At 50.9% G+C, this 21,184-nt stretch overlaps 10 protein-coding genes across 10 annotated transcripts; 5 read left to right on the top strand and 5 right to left on the bottom strand.

The window, feature by feature from the left end:
- Window positions 1–194: 194 nt before the first annotated feature.
- Window positions 195–702, top strand: LRP88_12754 (uncharacterized protein; the record flags this gene model as incomplete). Its single annotated transcript, XM_083249142.1, has 3 exons — window positions 195–347; window positions 421–573; window positions 628–702. 3 exons carry the CDS (start codon window positions 195–197, stop codon window positions 700–702), a joined length of 381 nt encoding a protein of 126 aa, XP_083094944.1.
- A 646-nt stretch (window positions 703–1,348) lies between these two features.
- LRP88_12755 (uncharacterized protein) lies at window positions 1,349–2,346 on the bottom strand (the record flags this gene model as incomplete). The annotated part of the gene is made up of 3 exons (XM_083249143.1): window positions 1,349–1,423; window positions 1,476–1,998; window positions 2,066–2,346. 3 exons carry the CDS (start codon window positions 2,344–2,346, stop codon window positions 1,349–1,351), a joined length of 879 nt encoding a protein of 292 aa, XP_083094945.1.
- Window positions 2,347–3,147: 801 nt separating this feature from the next.
- On the top strand, window positions 3,148–4,367 carry LRP88_12756 (ketopantoate reductase family protein; the record flags this gene model as incomplete). Its single annotated transcript, XM_083249144.1, has 3 exons — window positions 3,148–3,403; window positions 3,458–4,119; window positions 4,197–4,367. 3 exons carry the CDS (start codon window positions 3,148–3,150, stop codon window positions 4,365–4,367), a joined length of 1,089 nt encoding a protein of 362 aa, XP_083094946.1.
- A 1,294-nt stretch (window positions 4,368–5,661) lies between these two features.
- Window positions 5,662–6,887, bottom strand: LRP88_12757 (Zn(II)2Cys6 transcription factor domain-containing protein; the record flags this gene model as incomplete). The annotated part of the gene is made up of 2 exons (XM_083249145.1): window positions 5,662–6,611; window positions 6,668–6,887. The coding sequence occupies 2 exons, from the start codon at window positions 6,885–6,887 to the stop codon at window positions 5,662–5,664; spliced, it is 1,170 nt and encodes a 389-aa protein (XP_083094947.1).
- A 541-nt stretch (window positions 6,888–7,428) lies between these two features.
- Window positions 7,429–8,339, top strand: LRP88_12758 (pyrroline-5-carboxylate reductase family protein; the record flags this gene model as incomplete). Its single annotated transcript, XM_083249146.1, has 2 exons — window positions 7,429–7,465; window positions 7,522–8,339. 2 exons carry the CDS (start codon window positions 7,429–7,431, stop codon window positions 8,337–8,339), a joined length of 855 nt encoding a protein of 284 aa, XP_083094948.1.
- A 155-nt stretch (window positions 8,340–8,494) lies between these two features.
- On the bottom strand, window positions 8,495–9,487 carry LRP88_12759 (quinone oxidoreductase family protein; the record flags this gene model as incomplete). The annotated part of the gene is made up of 1 exon (XM_083249147.1): window positions 8,495–9,487. One exon carries the CDS (start codon window positions 9,485–9,487, stop codon window positions 8,495–8,497), a length of 993 nt encoding a protein of 330 aa, XP_083094949.1.
- Window positions 9,488–9,915: 428 nt separating this feature from the next.
- On the top strand, window positions 9,916–11,454 carry LRP88_12760 (MFS transporter; the record flags this gene model as incomplete). The annotated part of the gene is made up of 1 exon (XM_083249148.1): window positions 9,916–11,454. One exon carries the CDS (start codon window positions 9,916–9,918, stop codon window positions 11,452–11,454), a length of 1,539 nt encoding a protein of 512 aa, XP_083094950.1.
- Window positions 11,455–13,856: 2,402 nt separating this feature from the next.
- LRP88_12761 (GNAT family N-acetyltransferase) lies at window positions 13,857–14,525 on the bottom strand (the record flags this gene model as incomplete). Its single annotated transcript, XM_083249149.1, has 1 exon — window positions 13,857–14,525. One exon carries the CDS (start codon window positions 14,523–14,525, stop codon window positions 13,857–13,859), a length of 669 nt encoding a protein of 222 aa, XP_083094951.1.
- Window positions 14,526–15,140: 615 nt separating this feature from the next.
- Window positions 15,141–16,050, bottom strand: LRP88_12762 (uncharacterized protein; the record flags this gene model as incomplete). Its single annotated transcript, XM_083249150.1, has 4 exons — window positions 15,141–15,212; window positions 15,272–15,371; window positions 15,425–15,959; window positions 16,014–16,050. The coding sequence occupies 4 exons, from the start codon at window positions 16,048–16,050 to the stop codon at window positions 15,141–15,143; spliced, it is 744 nt and encodes a 247-aa protein (XP_083094952.1).
- Window positions 16,051–16,938: 888 nt separating this feature from the next.
- LRP88_12763 (Alpha/Beta hydrolase protein) lies at window positions 16,939–17,886 on the top strand (the record flags this gene model as incomplete). Its single annotated transcript, XM_083249151.1, has 1 exon — window positions 16,939–17,886. One exon carries the CDS (start codon window positions 16,939–16,941, stop codon window positions 17,884–17,886), a length of 948 nt encoding a protein of 315 aa, XP_083094953.1.
- Between the last annotated feature and the right edge of the window lie 3,298 nt (window positions 17,887–21,184).

Raw genomic sequence — 21,184 nt, forward strand, 5'->3', positions numbered from 1 at the left:
GGGAGACCCGATCTGTTGACCAATGCTCCTATCACCGAGTGTTGACGGCTGGCGGCCACAGATCTATTGCATCTGACTTGTTACAGCCTTCTAACTTACTCGGACAGGTCCCTCTTCTATCGGATATGATAAAAGCTCCAGCTTGCACAACCTTGTCTCATCAAATTTCTTCTCAGCATCTCCGAATACACACAATGGCAACCCCGGTGCTTAGCAAAGATGCCCCTCCCCCGAGTCCCCTCATGTCACAGGCGGTAGTCTATAACGGCATGGTGTACTGCTCTGGCTCTCTTGGGATCGACCCGGCCACTGGCAAGTTTGCCACAGGCACGGTGACGGACCGTACGGTATGTCATTCTGGAATATTCTCAAGGACCTGGCTCCAGAGAGTGGCAATGTACTGATACAATTCATCTTCAGGAACAAGCTCTCAAAAATCTAGACGCCGTCTTGAAAACTGCCGGGAGCGGCCTTCAGAAGACTGTGAAAGTCAACATTTTCCTGTCCAGCATCGACTACTACAGCAGTGTTAATGAGGCATACGCAAAGTTTTTCACGCAGGATGTGAAGCCTGTAAGCGTCTCCCAGCGTTCCCTCAAGGCTCATTGACTAATCTTCCTGCGCCAGTGCCGGACCTGCGTTGTGGTTGCCGAGTTACCGCTAGGTGCTGAAGTAGAGATTGAAGCTACAGGATACATTTGAGTGCTTGAAAAGAAACCATTTTGATATTTAAACTTCTGTCTATGCCTCTAGCGGACTTGTAAACGTTCTGCCGTGCTTGTGTTGATTGAACCTTTGATCTAAACGTCAACCCTCCCCGCATTCCAGTATGTCATCAACTTTCTACGCAACGACGAAGATGGTCATGTAGCCTTTACGTTTTGTCCTCACAGGTACTACATCTCACCACGATTTCAAGACGAAAAGTTCCTCTGCCATCGCATCTCCCAATAATTGAAGCTTAGGGGGAAGAAGTTTCGATATCTACACTGCGCCAGTGTCTTTTCAAACAGTCGTCTTGATGAGATGATCTTGGTAACCGTGACTTCCGACTCGCACGCTCGCTCCATAATCTGCGTTTATCTATCAAAACAAATAGTTCTCCCCTTTTATGTTGTCAGAATATACTCCCATATATCGGTTCTCAACAGTCATGCGGACAAAGGGATGATACAAGAGGAACAGGCAAGATGGTGTGAACAAGAAAAGACAGACGGTTATTGCATTTCTAAGTGATAGTGCAGCTATCTTGGTTAGGCATTAATCATCGCCATGAAAGCCATTCCCCTCCATGCAGCGTCAGAGAAGATAGCAAGTGCTAGAGATCTCCGTTTCTGGAGTTTCTCCATCACTTCAAAAACTCCCCGTTGGAGGCAGCCAACTCATACTCGTAGTCTGGCTGGAAATCGGTGTATAGGCCGTCCTAGAAACCTTGTCAGATGGTACCACCTGCTGTAGTGATAAAATGACCTTACCGGATTGCTTGTAATTTCGTATGTGAATCTTGCCGCCTCCTCCTTTACTAGAACCTTCGTGAGGCCTGCAGCTTCAACCTTGAGTTGGATCTCGCAGCAGGCCTCCAGAAGTGAGAAGAGATAGGCTGCCTCATCGACCGTCTTCCCGACAGTCAACAGGCCGTGATTCTGTAGGATGAGCCCCTTTCCTCTTGGGCCCAGTGTGGCAGCCAGCCTCTCTCCTTCTTTCGGATCCAGCACCACTCCACCAAAATCTTGATACACTTGATGCGCATCCCCGTAGAAGTTGCAGGCATCCTGATGAAGCATGTCCAGTCGCTTTCCAAAGCTCGCCCATGCTCGCCCGTTGATGGAGTGGGCGTGACAGGCAGCGTTGACGTGTGGATGAGCATGGTGGATGTGACTATGGATCTGAAATCCTGCAGCATTGGCTGGCCTGTGCGTATTGCCTCCAACTGCCTCGCCCTTGTGGTTGAGCAGGATGAGGTCGGAAACCTTCATGAGACCGAAGTGGTGGGCAAGACTACAAAGTTGAAGGGAGGGATCAGCTTGCGTCATCGATGTAAGAAGACCTGAGATGGAAAACATACGGATTCGTCCAGAAGCAGTCTGTGTGCTCGGGATCTCTGAGAGAGATGTGACCTGCCAGTCCTTCGGTGTACCCTTTGCGAGCAAAGACTCTGAAAGCACCGGCCATGTGTTCAAGCATCCATCTTCGTTGCTTCTCAAATGAGTTGAAGTGCGGTGGGCCCTGAAGAATGGTTCCCTGAGAGAGACTCTGGAGGGCGTTGCCTTCGTTGGTATCGGCCACGCGGTCCTGTTGCCGCTTGCCTTGGGTATTTGTGATGACAGTAGTAGTAGTAGAAGACATTGTAGAGGCCCGGATTCTAGCGATAAGCTGTTGTACGGTCTGTGAGATGGTTGAATTACTTCACTCGGGCTAGATAAGGGGTTGATATAAGTCCACTCCACAAGAACCAGGGCAATGGCTGGACAAAATAATAAGATACCCGAAATTGCGGCGCGTCGGAGTCACTTGCCTCGATGAGCATCATGTCAGAATAGACATGGGGATTTGCAAAAGGGATTACCGATAGGGTGAATTCAGGCGTTGTCTGAGAGGCGATTCCCTGATGAGGGCCCGTCAGAGATGCAATTGGCAATGCCGCCCCACGTAGGAACAACATGCTACTGCAGGCTCTTGACGCCGAAGTCGCTTTCGAGAAAGGCAGTTGAATGATAGCGGCACACTTTGGCCTGAGACCTACGCAGCTTGTCTACAACAGGACCACGGTATGAGGGCGCCCACGTAAGAAGCAGCAGATGGCATGAGCTGCCTATAATGGAAAGGGGCCAGCTTCTTCATCCGGAGCGGTTGTTGGGTCTCTAGACAACGGCTTCCTATTCGCCAACAAAGCCGACGCCGTGGTGGGGCCGATGTAGCGGAGTACGTAGCGAATCAGCAGTCGATGTTATCAGCTACCATTTCTGGCCATGGCTTGTTATCTAACAAGGCAGAATGATGGTGATTTAGGCGTTCCCGTTACAATGTTAGACGGCGGGGGGTGTAGATCGGTCCCTCCCGAAGTCAACAGAGAGAGAAGTCTTTTATTAATGATGCAGATGGAAACAATGCTTCACTGTTATATAGGGCGTGTGCCGTCCACCCAACATGGATGCGTCATTACGAGTATACCCTCAATACACCTTCCAAACGACCATTATGCCGCCAACGGGGGCTGGTAAGGCCAATGTACTCCTTATCGGAGGAGGAGGCGTCGGAGCGATCGTGGCACTCAACATTGAGGCCGGTGGACAAGGCACTGTGACGTCGGTCTTGAGATCAAACTTCAACTTGGTCAACCAACAAGGATACATCATCAACAGCATCGACCACGGTGACATTCCCGGTTGGAAACCCACAAAAGGTGAATAAAAGTACCAGGCCATGCAGATGAACAGACTAACCGGGTCAATCCCAGTCGTCAACTCGGTGCCTGATGTCGCCAGAGACTCGCTGCCGCCTTTCGACTATGTCATTACAACGACCAAGAATTGCCCCGACGTCCCGCCCACGCTCCCAGAGCTCATAGCGCCAGCTGTCACCCCTGGTCACACTGTCGTTATCATGATACAGAACGGGCTCAACATCGAGAAGCCTGTGTTTGAGAGGTTCCCAGACAACATTGTCCTCTCCGGGGTTTCGATGATCGGTTCACACGAGAGACAACTGGGCATCATCTCCCATGTCGATCCTGACATTCTCTATCTGGGCGCCTTCCACAATCCCAATTTCGATGATGACAAGGACGAAGTCGCAGCTGCGCACGCCTTTATCGCCATGTACGGAGCCGGAGGAAAGACAAATGTCCAGTTTTCTGATAACGTCCAGTGGGCGAGATGGCGCAAGATTGTCTTCAACGGCGTCATGAACCCGCTGTGTGCCATCACAAACCTAGACTCTTCGAGAGTCCGGTTAGCCGATACTCTCGTAGAGGGGCTCGTAAGGCCAGCTATGAAGGAGGTATTCGAAGTTGCGAGCAAATGCGGCTATCAGTTGCCAGAGGACATCATCGACACAATGATCAATCTGGATCCCATGGACCTGTATCTCGAGCCGAGTATGCTTTGTGACTTTCGAAAGGTTAGAGCAAAGCCGCAGGATTTTCATTTGTACTCATATGTCGGTCGCTCAGGAGCTAACCTGTTATTCTAACATAGGGCAACCTGATGGAGGTCGAGTACCTAGTGGGAGAGCCCCTTCGGGAGGCAAAGAAGGTGGGAGTCGCTACCCCGAATCTGACAGCCATTTATGAAATCTGCAAAGCTATACAGTGGAAGACCAAGGAGTCAAAGGGACTTGTGACGGTGCCTCCAAAGAGGGGGGACTGAGGGATAAGCGCGGCTTCCGGGGGTGATAGCTTTGGCGCAAGTAGTATGGAGCCTTACGCCTCTAACAATTGACCCCCTTGTATCCTGCCCTACAGTGTGGTATCCTGCACCTATTCTCACCATATAGTGATTAAAGAAGCCAATATCTTTCCATCATGAAAACAGGTCGTCACCAAGGATGAACAAGTCAGTCTCTATCAATGTAGAGTCGTAGAAGTGCTAACTATGAGGCATGGATGAACTTGGCGTCTGGTGATGGGTTTTGCTATATCCTACTCATCAATGAAGCCTCCAGTAAAGCAAAAGGCCTTGATTACCTATATTTCAATACATCCTCCTGCCTCGTGGCTTAATACATTCTCGTCCACTCCCTCATGGAAATTTGTCAAGTCAGTACAAGATGCACCCCGCTCAACGTTGGAAACCCAGCAGGAGTATTTGTTTGGGTCCAGATACCTACAAGAGCGTCTTTGGACAGGGTAGACGTCCAGATACCCTCTATCGTGACTTTGTTGAACCATGTGATGAACCGATCCTGCGTTGGCTTGGTCATGGCTTGTGATCCCGCCACAAAAGCCGGCCAAGGCATATGCCCAGTCCGAAGCGAGTGGCTCTCTTTTACTCGCTCAATCTCCTCGAGATGATGCAGAACCTCATGGACATAAGGTTGGAGATGCCTGCGGTGCATATGTTGAGCTTTTCGGCTATAAAATATGACAAGTGCCTTATGCAAGGCTCGGGTATAGTGTTGCATGACCAGACGATTTCCTTCAGAGACCGGTGCTGCCTCCATTCTAGCAACTGCCTCATCGACAGGCCATTCAAGAATCTCATCTTCCAATAGCCCAATGTCTGAATGGGTGGGGAGACTAGCGAACTCGCCTTCATAGCTCTGTTCGTATTCATCGATGGTGCGTAGGATTCTGGTTGCTTTTCGAAGAAGCAGAAGTAGGCTTCTTGGGAGACCGTATATTATCTCCAGAGACCCTGACTCAATCCCCCCACCAGTTTCCCGTGAGAACATGAGTTCCGCGATGTCTTCAAACTCCTTGGCATGGCTCGACGCACTGGTGACTGACCTCGGACTCGGTTGTGGCCGGTCAAACAGCAGCTTGGTGGCTTCCTGCATAGTCCTTAGGTAGAGAAAGATGGCATATAGCCCTTTAGTAGTATCGCAGTCAGGGGTGCCACATCTGGCAATACGGGCTCTGATCAGCGTCTCAGAGGCTTGTAGATGGATCTCGGAGGTGCTAGTATCCCCGGAGATGACCTACTCAAAGTCAGCATCCGGAGCTTACAGGCTTGGCAGCATGACGCTCACATCGATTGTAACCATACACAGCATTGCTGCAAGAAGTTCATTGTATACTGAGTCGGTGAGGTCGGCGTATGACTCGCCCACACACGTCTCGAGCAGCTTCAGAGCTTCGCACTTGTAGTTTGAGGCCACATTACCCCACTTCCGACTCACCTCGGGGTCAGACGAGTTGACATTGCGCAGATTATAAGCACTGACTGTGAGTATAGTCTGGAGAAGAGCCCTCCTTGACGGCGGCGCGCGGCCAATAATCTCCAGTTCTATGCTGCACTGAAGCGCCTGGCGCAGATGAAAGTCTCTCCAGGGAGAGTTTGGGAGATCCAGAGGGCTGAAGATGAAGAGAACATTCTCGACATAGTTGCGGAGCAGGTGTCGAACTTCTGCCTTGAGAAATACTTCTGCAGATGGATCGCCTCCAACAGGGTAGATGGAGGGCGAATAACCTGGCTCGACCGATGTGTCCGGATGGGATGATGTCTGCGCTCCGTCTTCTTCCATATCCTCGGCCTCCTCCAGATCTTGTAGAACCCCAACCATAGCCGTTCCAGTAGCGAGAAAGTCGAGCTGTTGGGAGGTTTCATTGATTGGGATGGTTCTCTCAAGCGTTGTTCTGATGATAGAATCACCTACCAGCTGCTCAGGTTCTGCAGTAGCAGGTTCTTCAGGAAGGGCAAAGTCTAGCCCTGCAATATCAGGAGCATGATCCAAGGTTGCGTCAACCGGATTTGGTACATGCACTTCATCTCCGGTGTGCTCAACCGAAGCCTCTGACTCGTCACAAGCGAGGGGCAGTGATTCTGGCGCACCATGGCTACTCTCAATGGTAAACACCGAGAATGGACCACAGGATTTGGATGTTGACCGTGCTGCAGCTTTATCAATGTCAGATAGTGCCGCCTCGATGCCCAGAGACTTCATACGAGAGGCTATGACTAGATTAGTGACTAGAAATGCCAGTGGTGAAACGACCAGCCTGACTTACCAGGAAGAAGCCTCCGCCTATGCACGTCTTGAGGCTCCGTCGGGGTGTCATTGTCCAGGTTGCCATAAATGGAGGCGGGACGCATCCACTGAAGCCTGGCATGGTAGCCTCCGCAAGAAATGCCCTTCAACTGGCACTGGATACACTCCGGCTTCGTCTCGTCGCATTTCAGCCGGCGCGACCGACATGTCCAGCAGCCTGTGAAGGTCTTGCGAGGCATGATGGAGGTCGGGGGACTGCACCCAGGCCGAACCAAAATCCGGCTGACTTTGTGACGCAGCAGTCAGGCTCAAGTTGGAGACGAAGCCGACAATCTTTCACCACGGCACTGACTAGCGAATCAACGCCAAGCCCGCGATAAACGTCTCGTAATCTTGGGATCCTGGGATGGATGGAACTCCCTGCAGTGTCAACGGTAGAATCCGAAGATAAGCGCCGCTCCACATGGAGGCGTTTGTCCCCCGGGTTCTGGGAACACGAATTGATGGCCTTCTATTGGTTCAAATGACCGAAAACCCGAAATCGGGGGCGATAAGAGGATTGTCCGTTGCTGCACCCCGCATAAAAGTAGAAACTCTTGGTCTCCTTTATCGGCGAGGTCGGAGCAATAACCACCGAGACACTGGTGAGTCAAGAATAGCCGAGTAAAAGCTAGGACCATCAATCTAAGTTGCCGAGAGGTACAGTACCTACTGTGCCAAGTTAGAGTTGGACGCCGGCTCACCTCCCCCTTGCCAGTTCACTCTACATTGTGAAGCACCATGGCATCCAACCAGACCCTGACCATTGTTGGCTGTGGTAGGCCGCCTTTGTTGTGCACGAGAGAAGATAACCAGACTGATGCGATGGTGCAGGCAACATGGGCTCTGCCATACTGAGCGGGTTGCTGGACGCGACACGAGCAGGTCCCAATCCCCGCATCTCGCGATTCATCGTTGTCACAAAGACGGCTGAGTCTAGAGATCACCTCAAGTCCCAGTTTGAGCAAGACATGGAACGAATAGTGTTGGCCAACGACAAAAGTATCTGGGCCATGAAGGAGGCCGACATCATCATCCTCGGTTGTAAGCCACACATGGCCAAAGACATCCTGGGTGCCGAGGGCGTGGAAGAGGCACTTGCCGGAAAGTTCTTGATCAGTGTTCTCGCAGGGAAAACACCACAAGTCCTGGAAAGCTATATTAGCAACAACAAAGACGCAAGCCCAAGGCCCTGTGTTGTCCGCGCCATGCCCAACGTCGCAGCGCGAATTCGCCAGTCGATGACTATCATCGAGCATAACCCTTCACTCCCAGATCAGTTGAGTGATACCTTGCGCTGGATCTTCGAGCAGATTGGGGGGGTCAAAATATTGGCTTCAGAAGTGTTTGACATCGGCTCTCTGCTCGTCGGCTCATCAATGGCAATTCTAACTGTCGCCTTGGATGGACTTCTGGATGGCTGTGTTATGGAAGGCATGCGAAGGTCTGAAGCCTTGGAGCTGGCAGCACAGAGCATGTTGGGGCTGGCAGAGATGCTGCGCCAAGGCGAGTGCTCGCCGGCAGAGTATAGGGAGAATGTGTCATCGCCAAAGGGAGGCACTATCACGTCGCTGTTGACAGTCGAGAAGGCGGCGGTGAGAGGCACCTTTGCGCAGTCCATTATAGACGGGACCAAGAAGATACAGGGATGAAACAGGGCTCTATAGCTGCTGTTAAAGATAGACGAAGGGGATAAAGGGAAGAAATGTTGAAATAGAATGCCAAAGGTCCTCTGATGTTGCGTACCTATGGCAATCTTCGTGCTCTCTAAGTGTGATGAACCAACGACCCTTCGAGCTCCTCTAGTCTACATCTTGATGACAAACTTTTCTCCTGATGCATGGTTTAGATATACCTTCTCTGCATCTTCCAACGTGACCTCTTTCCATTTACTATCGCCAGCTTGCTCCCACTTGCCACTCTGAAAGATAGGCTCAAGACTTTGAAGCAGCCCAGCCATCACACTGCTCTTGTGTGCCACCGAGTTGATACCAATAAGGCTCTTCTCAGCGCGGTAAAAGTCTCGCATCTTTAGCGCCAGCGTCGGGCTTCCACCTTTTGGCGCCGCGATAAAGACCAGTGTGCCGCTGTGAGCGAGGGCGCCGTCGATGGCGGCCGCTGTGAGAGCTGGAACGCCAACTGTGTCGATGACAACATTCACACCCTTCTTGTTGGTCAGATCTTGCACCACGAGCAACTCGGGATCAGCGCTGGTATCGACATCAGCTCCAGGGCCACGGATGGCTCGAATAACCTGACAGCCAAGCTCCTCAAGCATAATTGCAGCTACACTGCCAACAGCACCTCGAGCGCCCAAGACAAGTGCTTTATCCCCTTCCACAGCGCCTGAGCGCTTAACCATGAGAGCTGCTGTTGTGAAGGGAACTCCAATGGTGGCCGCCTGTGTATGAGTGAGGGCTGGTGGCTTTGGCGCAACACCATCAGCAGGCACAACAGCATATTCGGCGTGAAATCCATCCTCCGTAAAAGCATGAGTGAAGCCTGAAGTGCCGATCACGGCCGAGTTCAGGAGCGGAGAGAGCTCAGTATCACCAGAGGCGACAACGACGCCAGAAAAGTCTCGCCCAGGAATACGTGGAAATGTAGTTGAGCCGAAGCCACCGAGGGCATTGAAACTGTCGGAGGGCTGAATTGCGGAGGCGTGGACCTTGACAAGAAAGTGCCCCGGAGGAGGCACTGGAACTGGCTGCTTCGTGGTGAAGGAGAGACTCGGCTTGAGGGAGCCTTCAGGTTTGGTGAGGAGGAGGGAGCGCATGAGAGTTGGACGTGACGAAGACATGGCGATTGAGAGTCAAGGTGTGAAAGTTTCAAGTTTGTTTGTACGGATTCCAAGTATTAGTTCAAGTATGGGACCAACTATGCAGTGCTACAATAGAAGAAAGCCCCGAAACATATATCTCAAAGTCATCGGGTCATTGCGGGTTCCAGATGCTGAGAGATCCGCAACATCCGCTAACCCGCAATTCCCGCGCCGATCCGCAGCAGCCGGGGGCAACTTTGTGATAGTCCATGACACAACGTCACGATTGGATTATTTATCACAGAGTTTTACAAGGCTCGGAGCTGATAAATACAAGACATGGCGCACTTCGATCTACCCAAGATGGCTACATAACTTCAACAATTCTCGTTGTCCTACCTTTCCCGGCCTCCCGCCTCTATTTCTCTCCGTTCTCACACCAAGTGTCTGACAGCCTCTAAACAAACATGCCTGAACCACATCAGGGTCGTTCCTCCGAGGACTCCGAAAAGGCCCATTCCGAAAACGACAACAGAACTGAAGGATCAACAAGAAACTCGATCTCGGATGAACACTTTGAGCCACCACATTCACTTCTTGGCGAGATAGCATTTATTGCCATCGTCTGTTCCGCCCAGCTCATGACCCAAGCCGGTCTTGCTCTCAGTGTTGTACCGATGCACATAATTGCAGACTCTTTCGGCATAGACAATCCCGGACAGATCAGTTGGTTTACCGCCGCATACTCCCTAACCGTCGGCACCTTCATTCTTATTGCCGGCCGCTTGGGTGACGTTTTCGGTTACAAGCGCTTCTTTGTTGGCGGCTTCATTTGGTATGGCCTTTGGTCACTCATCGCCGGTTTTTCCGTCTACAGCGGTCCGATACTTTTCGACTTCTGTAGAGCCATGCAAGGCATTGGCCCGGCATTTATGCTCCCCAACGCCATCGCCATCTTGAGCCATGCCTACGAGCCTGGTCGGCGTCAGGACATGGTGTTTAGCATGTTTGGCGCCACTGCGCCCGGGGGATTCGTCCTGGGAGCAGTATTCAGCAGCCTTCTAAGCCAGAGAGTCTGGTGGCCCTGGGCTTATTGGGTCATGTGCGCTGCTTGTCTTTCGCTTGCCTTGGCCGGCTTCCTCATTATTCCTTCCTCTCAGCATTCTCTTAACCGGGCACCTTCATCATCAAGTATCTGGATGCGTGTGGATGCCCTAGGTTCCATCACCGGCGTGGTAGCGCTTGTTCTGTTCAACTTCGCCTGGAACCAGGGGCCTACCGTTGGATGGACCGTTCCTTATACTTACATCACGCTGATCCTCGGCGTATTGCTCTTTGGTCTCTTCTATTTCATTGAGACCAAAGCAAGTCACCCACTCATACCCTTCGGCGTCCTGAAAGTGGACTCGGTATTTGCCCTGGGCTGTATCGCTGCAGGATGGTCAAGCTTTGGAATCTTCGTCCTCTACATCTGGAATTTCCTCGAGATCCTCCGTCAACAGACACCGCTCCTCACTTCGGCTCAGTTCACTGTCGTTGCCATCAGTGGCCTTTGCGCTGCTTTAACCACGGGTGTCCTCCTTAGTCGCATACCTGCTTCGGCCGTCATGCTAATTGCAATGACCTGCTTCACCGTCGGAGGTATTCTCTTCTCGACTCTTCCTATTAAGCAGACCTACTGGGCCCAGACTTTTGTCGGCCTCATCATTCTTCCCTGGGGAATGGATATGTCTTTTCCCGCCGGGACCATCATTTTAAGTAGGGCCATGCCCAAACAGCACCAGGGGTTGGCTGCCTCTCTGGTCAATACCGTCGTTAATTACTCCATCTCCATCGGTTTAGGATTTGCGGGTACTGTTGAGTACAATGTCAATAACGGGGGTCGAGATATTCTGCTTGGTTATCGTGGGGCGTGGTATGTGGGTGTTGGACTTGCAGGTCTTGGAATCGTGATTGCTCTCGGATACTGCCTAGCAGAATGGTATCGAAGACGGGGTGCGAGATGATTGGCAGTGCTGGACAAGCTACTCAAGGACGCGAAGGAGTAAGGGAGCAATTAAATTGATAATCAGGTTTCAATAGTAAGCAGCTACACAACTCTGGCCCTACCAAGACAGTCGTACTAGTGCCAAGGACCACATGGAATCGCCCTGTTCCAACGCTCATGTATGATTAGGGGTAACTTGTTCCAGAGTCAGCTGACCTTTAATTCGAGTAAAGGTTCTAGATCTCCTGCCACAGAGGTGATAGTCTGGGGGTGGTCCAGTCCACGATATTCTTCCTGTTACCTGAATGGCTTCATCGCATGTATGGAATGTTAAGTCTTGTTAGGACAGACACCTTTTGAAAGTGTAAGCACTAACAGCTCTTAGCCGCCGCATTTAAAGCCGAAGCGGGATGGGACAAGATTGATCCGGACGCAAACAAAACCCGGCGTCTGAAATCATGCCGAAACTCTTCTGTTAGCTACCCAACTTGATACATCGACTACAAAAGCATCTTAAGCTCACACCATGAGCCTCAGCCATGGTCAGCAAGGTGCTCCAGAACCATCGTCAAAACGGCGGCGTATAAGAAAGGCGTGCATTCCTTGTCGTCAACGAAAACGCAAATGTGATGGCAGCTCACCTTGTGGAATGTGCACTACCTATGGCTACGCATGCGAGTACGCTCATGACGACAGCCCTCTGGCCCCATTCGTCTCGCAGCCCCCTAGGAATTCATCAACGAGTCCTAACTTGAACCCCCCAAGCAACAAAAGCCCCGAAGCTGTGAACTCGACTACCTCGCGCCAAGAGACGAGCCCTCCCGCATTCGAAGGCGGCATGCTGGATGAGCGACAGCCACGTTATGTAAATGCATCCTCGGCGATTGCATTCCCTCACATTCTTGGGCTACACTTGGAATCAGAGAAACCTCCCACTCTGCATTCATTCGGGTACAACTTTGGCATTCGACCTGAAGAAAAGTCAATTCCGCATGGGGACCTGGCAGAGCTAATATCCGAAGCAGAGTTGGTCACGTTTTCTAACACCTTCTTTACCGTCTTTGGCATCATCTTCGATCTCCTAGATCAGAGCACATTCCTCCATCAGTGCCGTCTCTATTATCAAGGCCAACTCCGCGATGGTGTCTTCGCCGCCGTGGCAGCTGGTGTTGCAGCGATTGGGTCCTTTCTTTCTTTCAACAACGGCCATGATCGCGAGGTCGATATCGTACACTTTGCCAAGACAGTTCTTGAGGACCCAGCAGCAACACGCAGAGCCTCTGTGCAACTGGTTGTCGGTTGGTCTCTGCGCGCGGCATATCTACGATTCACGACCAGACCAAACAACTCTTGGATAGCTTCATGCACGGCCATGCATCTGGCAGAAGCCGTAGGTCTACATGAAGAGGAAAATATTTCCAAGATTGCGAGTATGGCGGGTACTTCGGTATCAGGCTTCAACCCGGATAGACTTAGACGCATCTTCTGGTGTTCCTGGTCTTTTCACATTATTACTTGCTACGAGTATGGTCGCTCTGCTGTTAGTTTCCCCAGAGTATCATGCAGTAGTATCACTCCTATTCCTGGATCATTTGCTTACCAACACGTACGGATGGCTGAGATCTTGCCATCGCCAAACTCGACATTTTGCCTGGCAGACAAGCCTCAAGACTTGGGCAAAGAAATGCTAGAGCGCATGAAAGCTCTCCATGAAGCTCCCTTGGGTCACCCGTTCTTGGTTTTAACCAGGGCGGACCTTACATTCTACCTATATCGACGCATGCGTCAACTAAAAAGCCCCGTTACGGATGAAGTTATTCAACTCATCATTGCGGCAGGGAACAATGCTGTCGAGACAGCATGCCAACAGGTCCAAAAAGGACATCTGTTCTTCAACGCGCTGGGGAGCGTATTTCAGTATGCGTGTGTTCTCCTCGCTCTCGATAACCCCTTTGCGTCTTCCAATCTAGATGGCGCATTCGAGGGCCTTGAGAACATAGTGAGCATTGTGGACACTAGATTAACACGGGAAGCTCTCAATACAGCACGCCACCTATTGAAAGCGAGCATTCAGAAGAAGAAGCAACAAACTTCGACGCTAGAGGCTGTGGAGGCCAGGTTCACAGACACGGAGACGCCACCTGGGTTATTAGACATGACCCTGGATTGGGACCAGATCTTGAACGAACCGTACATGTCTTTTTTCGGTCCATCGGAGCTATGAGCGCATATCAACTCGCCATATTCTAAGAGAACACAGGCAGAAAATCTCGGCATAGAACGCATTGCATGGAATAGATCAATACCGATGAAACCCCTTCTCTCTGTCATTGAGGCCTCAGAGATATCCACCAACGTTATCTTTTCACAAGCACCCCTCTAATTCTTTCAATGCAAATATATTGTTCCCAATTCCTCTACCTAGGTACGAGAAATTCGAAGCGTCATAATCAAGCCAGCGCGAGTAGAGTACTTGGGGTCCGTGGTGTCTTCAGGAAGCAGGTGTCCGTCTCCATTAGCCACGAGTGCCTCTGCAAGCGTGCACTTTCCAACCGTTTCAAACCCGAGCTTCTCGTAGAGGTGCACCGTCACAGTGTTTTGGGGCTTAACCATCAGCCTGACAAGGATATTTGACGATTTTCGAGTTTGTTGGAGATGCCGCAAAGCCTCTTGACAGAGTTTTTGGCCCAGACCCTTGCCACGGTGTTCAGGGAGATTAAAGAGACTCAACATCTGCCAGCGCTCTTCGTCTTCATCCAAGGCTGGGCCGGGTTGTCCAGAGGCTTCTGGGAGAGTATAATCCGCGCGACTGACCGGCCCCCGGATAGTAAGCTGGCCAACCCACTCCACAGAGCGAGCAGAGTCGGCTCTGTGAGTCGTGGCAGCACAGATAAAGTTTTCTCGGTCCCCCTCAAGGAGCCGCTTGATCCAATCATCCTCAGTGAAAGCGGACTCAATCTCGTAGGTAGACGAGAATGACTCAGGGGATGTCTGAAGTGCTTTGAGACGCAGATCGCGGTACAGCCTTGCTGATTCCTCGATTGAAGTGGTCTTTGAGACATGAAAGAAGGTGTAGTCGACTGCCGCCATGGTGAGGATAATGCTTGGTCAAGATGCGTTCAAGGTCTAATCGGCAGCGATAAGAGGCTCAAGTGGAGTTCACTGAAGACAAAGAATGACAGGAACCGTAAAGTTGTTGGTATCTGGGGCCTACGGGTCAAGACGGGCAACTTATATGTTTTCATCCCTAGCGATTATTAATCTCGCGGTGGTGGTGCCATTTGCAAAAACCCACACTTTGTCATGCACTCCGGCTTATCTCGTATACCATTACAGACTGGTCTATGATTAAAGCAAGCCATCATAGTTTCTTACATGGCTTATATGCCAGGCTCAGTAAAAATAGCGGTGAGAAAGGCCGCCGTTTTACCATTGTTAGTCAGTGAGACAGCCCCTCATCCACGGCAACAAGAAGCACAGCCGTCAACACGAAATTAGCCTCATGACACGATACAACAGAGTAATGCCAGCTCTAACACAGCCGTCCCCAGGTAGGTAGTTACGTTACGGGGTGGGGCCACTAAAAGCGCCAGGCCACACAACCGCTGAGCAAGGCCAACTTTTAGAGGAACACAAGGGCCGGATTTAAGTCTCACGAGTTCTCAATTCAGCTTCACCGGCGAGGGGACTAATCTAAAAGATCATCTACCACGGGATATCCTTGCCTTCGAAAGTGATGAATCGGCCTGACGTCTCTGCCTTGGTAGACTTCTCAACCTTGGGTAGTATCTATTAGCTTGAATGATACCAGTATCGGTAACTGAAACAAGCCTCACCTGCTCAAAAATCCCGGCCGCACTCTGCTCCTGTGTGGTGGGAGCCTCCTTCATACCCAGGGTCTCTGCAATGGCGTTTCCAAGGCTGGTTTTGACCCATCTACGAAACTGATTAGTACAGCACTAAGCAAGTTCCTAACTGTCTTCACTCACCCTGGGTGGATGGGAAATGCAGTTAACTTTGGCTCCTCATGGTGAAGCTTTCCGACGAAAAAGTTGACAGCCGCCTTGGACATGCCGTAAGCTACATCCTGGATCTTCCTCTCGCCTTGAAGTCCGATGCTTCCAAGCTCTGTAGACAAGACGACGAATTTCGGGTTTGCCGAAGCTAGGAGCAAAGATCGTGTCGCAAGATACAAAGCAAATGGGCCAACAGAGTTGATCTTGAAATGGTCTTCGACTTCCGTAATGGCAGTTTGGGCCACAAGGCTCCAATCTTTGCCAATCCCTGCGTTAGCGATGACCGTGTCTAACTGAGTGATACCATGCTGATCCCGCAGAACTGCAACGGCATCCTTTGGGTCTTCCAGAAAAGCACTGTCAATCTTGACTACAATGAGACGAGACCCAGATGCAACTGGCAGACTGTGAAGGCCATCGACAGAAGGATGGGCAAGATTACGCACAGCCACAATGGCAGTGGTTTGCGGAAGGTTGAGATAGAGCTTCAATAAGTCTCTCCCAATGCCTGGTTGCTCGGAACAGGTTAGAAGATAACAAACGACTGCAGGTCCTTATGTACCTCGGTTCGCTCCAGTTATCAACACGGTGTAAGCCATTGTTGTGTTTTGGTCTCTTGTTTGGTGGGAAATGTCAAAGAATGATTGTAAAGAGTCGAGTTCGTTGTGTTTGAAGAGAGGCGAGTTGGAGTCGAAACTCCAGATCTTTATACTTCACATGCCTGGTAGAGACGCAGGTCATGAGAAGCCTACCAGCCAAAACAGGCTGGAGTCAACGGTCAGCGGCCTTGAGTCTGTACGGCCAGGTGCAGGTCGCAGTCTTCAAATTGCACCCCTGCAAACTGCCACTATCTCATCTCATTCGAGTTGAACTAATATGATCCCGTACTAATTTCAGGCTTCACTGGGACACGATGCATCTTTTCAAGCCACAAAACGATTCTTCCCGACATTCCGATAAGCAAGCTCCGTTGGGCATGCAACCCTCACTCAGTTTGTGTCTCATGCCATGCTCTATCGTGCTTACCTCCCCACTAAAGTCGACACTTTCATTTTTGATTCAATGTCGTGATTGACATTTTGCATCCGCTAGCGGCGGGACTCGACAGGGGAGTCAAGCGGACGAGGGCGGGCTTGTCGGGATAGGCGGGATAGGCGGGGATGAACGGAATAAGCAGGGCAGGGCCGCTCGTCCCGCCGCCAGAGCGGAGCTTCTTTCGGCTTGAAGACGGAGCCACCGCCAGCACCAGAGGCGGATGGCTACACGCTAATGTAGGAAATCCCTGAAAACACCATGTTTGTCATCTCAGGGTATCATCTAGAAATCTCATTATGCGAAGTAAAGGCCTCAAAGATGACCGAGCAAGGTCGATCTCACGTTGGGTGAAGAGATGAAGTCAAGTATAAAGGCTTTCGCAACTATATTCAAGTCACCTCATCATAGCCCATCCCAGCTCAGAAACAACAAGAAGAGCCATCATATTCAGAATGTCGACTCAGGAAACCGCCAAAACGCTCTATTTGGTGGCCGAGGGCACCAAGTACGCATACCGAATCATCGGCAATGCGAGCGAGGACTCTCCACCTCTCCTGATGCTCAACCACGTCCGATCAACCATTGATACTTGGGACCCTCAAGTCATCAACAACCTCACTGCAAGCGGTCGTCAGCTCATCACGTACGACTATGCTGGACTTGGTCACAGCGGCGGCAACATTGCCCCCAGCATTCGGGCCTTCGCCATCAACTTGCTCGCTTTCCTCAATGTCCTCCTGCCGACTCTTCACGCTAAAGAGGTCGATGTCCTTGGCTTCTCTATGGGCGGCTACATTGCTCAGCAGCTTACTCTCGACGCCCCTGACATCGTGCGCAAACTGGTTCTCGCAGGCACGGGTCCTAGTCTTGGTCCCAACTTGGAACGCCCCATGAACGAGGTTCAATCCACAGTCTTCAACCCAACTCCTGGTCTACCCACCATTGAAGCCTTCTTTCCCTCATTCACGACCGGCGAAGAGGGCCTTGCATGGTTCAACCGGAGCACTCAGTCACGAGCTGGTGTCGCTGGGAAGAATGGCGAGCCCGAAATTGCCCAGTTCACTACTGGAGAAGACCTTGTCAAGCTCACTCAGGCATACCTGACTTGGGATGCCGATCCCATCCCTTACGCCCTCCTCCAGACCGTCCAGAAGGATGCCCTCGTCACCAACGGCGACAACGACCTAATCGTCCCAACGCAAAACTCGTACATCCTAGCTCGACAGCTGTCCCGCGCCAACTTTGTCATGTTCCCTAGCAGTGGACATGGCCATCTTTTCCAGTACGCAGGTTACTTCACCAAGCTCGTGGGAGAGTTCTTGGATGGAAAGCTACCTACTGCGCCTTTCTCCGCTGGAAAAGCTCCAGCCTTCCAGAAGTATGGTTCCTACAACCAGTAGGCAATGGCAGAAACACGGAATGAGGTGCATTTGGTCTGCCTGTACGGTGTTTCCTTTTAGTCCTCGAGTTATCTAACTCGGTCAATATTACCTTTCTTCTCCTCATGTATTCTACCTGAGATCTATTTAGAGAAAAAAGAAAACATATTTTTGTCGCTTGCACAATCACTCTAGAGCCTGTGTTTGAAGATGAAATAACGGCTTATATAATTCCTATCAGCCATCAACTGCACGATCAGAGATCGAAAACTACGATACCCACTTACAGATGCAGTCTCCCATCTTCGTGTTGGATGTAGCCCGTTCTCGAGAGGTGAGAGTATCTTGATTGTGATTCGTCTTTTTCCCAGATGAGTCATCGAACCAGTGATAAACGCCCAAATATCGCGTAAACAAACCCCGCCCTCGCTTCAAACAACGCATGGCACTTGATGCTCATCCATGATTCGCCATGAGTACTGAAAGCGGGAGTGGACGAACTGAACCGCCCCAAACGCGGTTTCGACCCTCTTGCCTTCAATGTCAGCGGTTGAAGAAGAAGTGTGATCGGCAAAGGCCGCAGTGCTCTCTATGTTTGCGGTATGAAGTGACCCTGCGCGTATGTATACTTCAGCAATTTAGTAGTTTTCTAACTAAAGGTACAGACACGGTCGAATATGCTCGTACGACTCAAGAAACAGTTCCGCTGGGGACGCAGAGTCTGGCGTCTTGGGCTTCCCTGACCAGTCAATTGACAGCCATCAAGCGCCAGAACAACCATTTCCAGCTGTTTTCTTTCTCGACTCTGCTCTCTTCAAACGGTCTGTGAGCAAGCTACCAGACCAGAGTTTTTCTCTCAATCCTGACCTGCTTTCTTTTGTCGGCAATGTTGCCGAGGACAAAGCATTCGTCTCCTCATACTTCACCTACATTCATCCGTGGATACCATTTATGTCAAAAAAGCTATTCATGGAGAGAGTCTTAAACCCTCTCAGTCCAGCAAAGCCCGAAAACACGCTTCTTGTAGCAGCTGTTAAACTGCTGGCCAGCCCACCTAGCGGCCAAGAAGCACAAACAGCTGCATACTTATCCATCAAGGCTTCCTTGCTTCGGGCCGACAGGTCCGGCGTTCTCAACTTCAAAATCTTCCAAGTCATGATTCTGGTGGCCATCTACGAGATTGGCCATGCCATTTATCCTGCGGCATATTTAACGACGGGGAACTGCAGTCGATATGGAAGTGCTCTAGGACTCAGTAAGACTGTGGAGAGTTTCGATGCTTTCGAGGAGAACCAGAGTCTTATGGAAGCTGAAGAAAAACGAAGGAGCTGGTGGGCTGCTGTGATTCTCGACCGGTGAGTGTTTCTTCCATCATCAAGGGAACAAATTTGACCCAGCTCTGGATGATGTTGTAGTTTTATCAGCCTTGGGTGCGCGGAACGTGCTTGTTTGTTTCCAGACCCAAGCAGCGGCAGCATCCTTCCTATGGATGACGCTCTTTGGGAACAAGGCGTAAGCTCATTGTCTCAATGGGTCTTCCCGGCATTAATACCTGGTGACTAACATGCAAAAGGGTCACGTTGAACGTCCGATGCATCGTCTTTCTTCACCCCCCACTGAAACGATGGGCCGTTATGGCCTTACCGCGCAATCAGCAGTTCTACTGGGAAGAGTTTTCCAAAACATTCATGATACCTCGGCAATGGAAGGATTCCAGGAAAACGAAGCAAGGATATTAGATAGTACCTTGATTGCACTAACAAACGTGTCGTTTCAAGAGGGTCGATTCCGGGGCATAGGCGTTTGCAGCCCAACCACAATCTGCTTCAGGTCAGTACTGCGGAGCCTTTCGCGACCTTCTACTAAGAGCTTACAGCGCGAGACTTCTCCTCCACGACGAATCACGGTACCCAAGCACCAGGCATCGAGCAATATCCGGCTCTTTGACCCGTATCAACATCGAAGCTGACATTGCAGCGCATATGCTGCGCTTGGCTGACAGTGTCAGTGGAACTAGACGCTGTGGTATTGAAGAAATATCTCCTTTCTGTTTGGAGCCCATGTATCGCTCCGGCATTGTGTATGCCCGGGGGTACAGCGAAACCGGGCAGCAAGAGGACCAGCAAGCGTTTGAAACGATCAAACAAGGACTCAGAGCGATGGCTGGTCGGTGGAAGGCGGCAGGCAAGTCATAAACTCTGCTAATATTCACGCTTATTGCTAATTGAGGCCATTAGATGCTTACGTTGATCTGCTCGAGGCTCGAGAGCTGACGGGTATTTTGTGAATCAATCAATGAGGCCGATCACCAAAGAGCGGATTGTTACCCCGAAGACGTTGAGTGAGATATGTATTTCGTTAAAGAAACACTCATAAATTCGGGGCTTAGCCATGTTACTTCTCCATTCTCAAAGTGGTTTGTTCATTGCATAAAGACCACGGATTGTTAAACCCAACATGTGTTCAGGACTGGGTCCATGGCCATTCTGCTTAAAACCTCTCTTTCACTAAAGTGTCCAGGCACATCACCTATTTGGGTTCTCACCGCCGAATCATTTTCCGTGTATTCAAGTCCTTGCGATCTGCTTACCTACCCTGCGAACATCACCGCCTTATGCTTTCGGAGCTCTGGGGTGAGCGAAACCCGGCGAGCAGACTGCAGGCCCATTCAACGTGACAACCAATTCAAGGAGAGGATGAGTTTTTCCTTCTTTCTACAAGGAATTCCTTGTTGCCTAGGACTCTCCACAATAATGGTATACCATTGACAAGAGATGCTTCGTGATGTGAATTCACCCATGAAAAACTGGGTGACACTGAAGAGACTGACCAAGCTCGGAATTCCGAGAGCCTGATGGCAATTGATTGGCCGTGGTTTGTCGTAAAACCAATGTCGGACTCTCCACTTCCTTGCGGAAGCTAGCGGGATCATCTTGAAGCCTGGTTGGCTCATGCCTGAATCCCCTCCACACTCAGGGGTGACAGAAGCAATGATCTGCGCTGACAGGGCTGAATGATTCGGTAATCTCTCCTAGGTCGGAATCCTTGCTGACCGTGTAGCAACCTTGAACACGATGGCGCTTGGTGGCTGAACTAGCTCGCGTCACAACTGGACACGAAAGGGGCGCCAAAGCTGACTTGTCCCGCCACGCTCAGGTTCGTTGAGATGCCGGTTGGCCTAGCAAGATTGGGATTGGCCTCTTGTAGTGTATGTTGGGAGCAGCCGCTTTCTAGCCTGCCCAGGACTGGAGTACATCAAGGCCAGCGTACATATCAGGATCAGCACTCTTCTCTTTCCCCCCCAAAAAAAAAAAAAAAG

The sequence above is a fragment of the Fusarium phalaenopsidis genome (assembly GCF_050370095.1).
Source record: "Fusarium phalaenopsidis strain FUZ10S chromosome Unknown contig_32328, whole genome shotgun sequence".
NCBI classification, from domain to species: Eukaryota; Fungi; Ascomycota; class Sordariomycetes; order Hypocreales; family Nectriaceae; genus Fusarium; species Fusarium phalaenopsidis.